The sequence below is a fragment of the Alternaria triticimaculans genome (assembly GCF_023758025.1).
Source record: "Alternaria triticimaculans strain BMP 0046 chromosome Unknown scaffold_6, whole genome shotgun sequence".
NCBI classification, from domain to species: Eukaryota; Fungi; Ascomycota; class Dothideomycetes; order Pleosporales; family Pleosporaceae; genus Alternaria; species Alternaria triticimaculans.
The window spans coordinates 243,021-247,959 of NW_026055963.1; the positions used below are offsets into that span (position 1 = coordinate 243,021).

The 4,939-nt window shown below is 54.1% G+C and overlaps 1 protein-coding gene across 1 annotated transcript; it reads left to right on the forward strand.

Moving 5' to 3' along the window:
* Nucleotides 1-3,081: 3,081 nt before the first annotated feature.
* J4E78_004995 (uncharacterized protein) lies at nt 3,082-4,593 on the forward strand (the record flags this gene model as incomplete). Its single annotated transcript, XM_049365619.1, has 3 exons — nt 3,082-3,086; nt 3,109-3,584; nt 3,635-4,593. The coding sequence occupies 3 exons, from the start codon at nt 3,082-3,084 to the stop codon at nt 4,591-4,593; spliced, it is 1,440 nt and encodes a 479-aa protein (XP_049222334.1).
* Nucleotides 4,594-4,939: the final 346 nt, after the last annotated feature.

Below are 4,939 nucleotides of genomic sequence, written 5' to 3' on the forward strand. Positions count from 1 at the left end.
TTAGTCTTGGCAGGGTTGAAGCTTGCACCCGATTCCTTCGCCCATCGTTGGCAAGCTTGGTTCTGGCGAGCAAGTTCCGGCTTGATCTCCTTCATGGAAGTACCAATGACCATGAAGTAAGTGTCGTCAGAGAATGCGAACTTGAAAACGCGCCCCTCATCGCCTGGTACCTCTTCTACTTCCAATAGTCTAGAGGTAAAGAAGGCGAAGAGGATAGGCGAAAGTGGGCTTCCCTGGGGTACGCCTCCGCATCGCATTGGTTCAGATTCGAAACCAGGTATGCGGACGGTCGTCCAGCGACCACAGAGATAAGACGAAACCATGGCGATAATCCATTCCGGGATCTGCATGGAGCGGAACACACGCAAGAGCTCGCGGAAGAGGACGGCATTGAACGCTCCCGCTTGGTCCATACACATGACAGATATGGCGAGACCCTTGCGGGCTGCCCTCTCGATGAGTCCGTTGAGGTACAGTAACGCATGGTTGATCGAACGGCCTCTAGCTGCATACTGCGTAGCCGGGAGCAGGTTGTGAAGCTGGGCGTATTCAGCCAACACGTTGGCCAAATACGATTCGAGTGTTTTCCCTATAGACGACAAGAGACAAATGGGTCGAAAGTGATTCGGAAGGTCGAAAAGCGCACCAAAGCCGAGGACCTTGGGAATCGGAATGGTGCGGCCTATCTTGAAGACGTCGGGGAAGTAAGCCAGCCGGAGACAAGCACTCCAGAGACGCGCGAGATACTCGATGAACAGAGGGGAGAATTCGATGATGAAACGAGGGCCAATTTCGTCGTACCCAGCTGATGTGCCTGGCTTCAGCTTATTGACGATCATCGTTAGGTCATCCACAGAGACTTTCTGCGAAGGCGACGAAGGAGTGCTTGACTCGGGTGTCTCCGGGATACGAACGGTCGGTTCCTCGTTCCTGTCTTCACGCCGCAGTTTACCGTGCCATTTACGATGAAGAGTCAAGACTTTCTGGTAAGCACTAGTCGTGCGTCCCACGAAGTTGCCATGACGGTCTAACACGCGAAAGTGTGGTACGTTCACCGGTGCTCGTGGCTTCCCCTTCCGTTTGGTATAGCGATACCACGACCACTTGCAGATACCGCTGTATGAAGTGCGCCATTGTCTGTTGAACTCAATGTCTCGAAGCTTGTCCAGATCTTTGGACATCCTTAGCCATTCGCGCTCTCTGGCATGGTACGGCGCGAAGACGGCGGTGCGAAAGTTGTTGTCGTGATTCAAGGACGCGTGCATGTTCCGTGATTTGCGATGCGCTTCGTCGCTTTCGACACGGGCGGCCTCGACTCGAGTGGTGAGCTCATTTATCTCTGGCGTGTCGATCTTGAAGCGCAGAAAGGGCGAGCGGGGTACGACGGGTACGAAAGTAGCCACGATGGACTTGAAGGCTGCCATGAGGTCCCGTGACCGGCGTCTGACCTGCTCAACTGTATCCAAAGGCAGTGGCTGCACGCTTTGTATAAAGTTGGTGGTTGCCTGCTCGATACCGGCGATGTCGGCATTCTTCCAATCCAAAGTACGGATGGGGCGTGGGTCAGTCATAACCTGACCGGTGGTCTCGACAGAGACGTGGTCCACTCCGGCCATCTTCAAGTCCTGCCTGAGTTTCGCCGGGGAGCAGCTCAGCTCGGGTGAGGCCATCGTCAGGTCGATTATGGAGAACCTGTAGCCGTTGCGCCACGTAGGCTCTCCGCCCGTCTGAGTAAGTAGCCGCAACCCGCGAACTCGAACTTGTTCCTTGAATCGCTGAGTGAGGGGCTCGGGCCTGGAGTTGGGTTTGCGTAAACCCCTCTCCCAGTCGAGATCGTGCATGTTGAAGTCTCCTGCAAGGAAAAGATGGCCGTCGTATTCCAGATGTGTTGTCAGACAATCTTCAGACAACTTGTCGCTCTTACGATTGTAGATGTTTGTCGCATAAAGCCTGTCGCCATCAGGCAGATCGTAGACGACAGTGCAGATGTGCTCGATGTGCAACTCCCGAGCTTCGCCGGAGCAAGTACATTCGTCATCCTCAAGGGGGACGTAGCTGGGTATGCCGAGGTCGCTGTCCTTCCTAGCGTAGACGCAGGTCGAGATGTTTCTACCTGGCTGCTCGCGCAGTCTGCTGCTCCGGATCAGAACGTAGCCGTAGGATTCTGCGCCGATGGATGCTGTTCCTCGAGCTGCCTCCTGGATGAGGATGAGATCCCACTTGTCTTTGCTGAGTCCATGTTCTAGCAGAGCTCGTTGGGCATTCCTAACACCGTTGAGGTTCGCCTGGAGGAACTTGAAAGGGCGCTTTCGCATGGACGAAGGCTCAGACAGCGGCATTGTGGTTACAGCGTAACTGAGGAAGTAGAGGGCCAAAAGAAAACGAAGGAGAAGAGCAGTCATCAGGAGAGAGTGCTGTGATGAGACCCAGCATTGCTCGCCATGAACGGGTTCCCCAAGGCTGCTGTTTGCACGACGATGACGGCGGGGCGTGGTGAACGAGGGCTCCACGAGAACTGCCCAGTTGATTCCTCCTGGGGGGAATGGACCTCCCGCACTTTCCCTCTGCTGCGCTCGTAACCCCGCTTACAGTGTAAGCCGCTTCCGCCTTCATCCGTGCTATCGGCCCTCCAGTGCCCAAGAACGCCCCTTGCATCTTACACTATGTATAAGGTTCATGAGCATACATGGGTGGTCATATCGGGCCTACAGGAACCCATGTCATCTTCCCGTCCAGGTCCCCTTGTTTCGGCATACCCTCGGAGCCCCTTGATCGACGCGGCGGCTCAACGCGAACTTTTTGATGGAGGCCCGGTTCAACGTAGGTGCCCATCATGCTGTGATCTGTCGTCGGCTTCTTGGGCATCTCCTAGCCCTAATCGGGCTCATGCATTGAGACAACTTACACATGCCCTAAAGCACTGAAGACGTTGAAGACGTATTACCTTATGGCTGAGCCTACGCCTCGCGTCTTTGAGTAACGGCTGCATCAATCACTCACTCGCTTTCCGTTTTTTGAACTACGCAATTCTTCCATCATCATGGCTCCCCGCGCTACTCCTCGTAAATTTCCAATTCCCCAATGCGGTGTCTACGTGCGTTTGTCAAGAACCGACTTTGGCTCTTTTGTGAGCAAGCGAGACTATGCCCCTACCCTTGTCGAAGCAATGCGTCTCGCAGGCAAGGGCTACGACAAAGTTGTTTACATCATCACGAAAGGTCGTGATATCCACCTCGTCACGAACGATGCTCAAGATTCCCACCAACTCTTGGTCGCGATGAAGAAGAAGATTCCACCTTCTTTCGGACTCGGCTCAACCGCCACGTGCCAAGGATTGATCCAACAGCAGTACATGCTCAAGATCGGCGGATATCCTCAGAAGCCCCGTGATACCATGATCGACGCTGCCGCGGACGCCAAGAAAGAACTCGAGGCACACTTCAAGCTGAAGCCAGGTCAGATTGAGGCATGCACCCCCTGGGGTCATAGCGATTTGACCCTGACTACCAATGATCTGGACGTGCTTGCCAAGTTCTCGGATCGGACGAAAGAGTTCACCCAGGATCTGATCATCAATGGTTCTGGTAAGCTTTCAATAAACAGCATACCAGGAGTATCACTAATCGTTTCCTAGGCCATGATGTCAAGCCTACCACGGAAGCAGTTCGGCGCAGACAATGCTACAATTGCCAAGGCTTCAAACACGAGTCAACGGGTACCCGACGACAGCACTGTGAAGCGAAACCAGCCTGCTCACGCTGCGCTGGACCACACATCAAAGGCAAGTGCAATGTCAAGCCCTGGGAAGACGACAACAAGCTTTGCACGAATTGCGTCAAGTTCAACGAAACAGCGACGAAAGAGCAGAAGCTGAGCTTTCGCCACGAGGCCACCAACATCGCCCGATGCAGACATCCTGATGCGATCGAAGAACACAACCGGATACAGAAGGAACTCGCACGTATCGACAACGGGGAGGTGCACTGGCTGGAGGTGTTGAAGGCCCAGGAGAAGAAGCCGGCGCAGAAGCGAAAGGCTCCACTGGACAGTCAACTAGATCCAACACCCCGGAAGCGACGTTCCAACGCCACCTCCAATCAAGCCGGAGGCCATACCGAACCCGAGGCAGGGGAAGGCTCTAGCCGGTCACCCATCGATGATCCTGCTGCCGCACCGCGCCATACAACACCGACTACTGGAGAGACTGGGAGAGTATCAGTGGACGACGTGCTCCACGATTACTCCGACGACAGCGTCTCGGGTGAAAGCGACTTCTCTTCGCCCATTCGAGGCCCATGGGAAGACAACAACGACGACAACAACGACGACGACGACGACGACGCCGGGACCGAAACCGAAGCCGACGACGAAGAAGTATTTGGAGATGAATATGATGAGAATGACGATGAAGAGAACAATGGAGAGGACAATGGACAATATGAAGACGAGGACGGAGAAGATGACGACGACGACGACGATGATGCCGTGGTGTCTCGCAATTCCGACCGCAGGCCTCGTCCAAGTCCGTCCGGGATTAGGGCCGTCAATCATCACCTGGCGGCGGCGCAATCGGGCTTCCGCTATGAGGTGTAGCTGTCAGTTACGCGTCTTAGGAGTACAGTGTTTTAACAATTTATTCCTTACTTGCATTGTTTTCTTACGCTTTCACATGTTTGCACTCGTTGGACGGTAGTATCGCTTTGTATGTAGGTTTTGATGCAGCACTGGGTGCATATCTGTTTATAGGAACACGTGACTAGTCTTCCAGACTCTTCTCTCCTACCAAGGCTGTGATCCGTGACTAATCTCCTGATGCATGTGCGGACTTTGTGAATACTGTTTTGGCCGAGGCGGGTCGCAAAAATCCATGACTTCATCATGGTAACGCGACAACAGCTGTTGCATCATCGCAAGTCTAGTAGATCATGCTCGCCTAGTG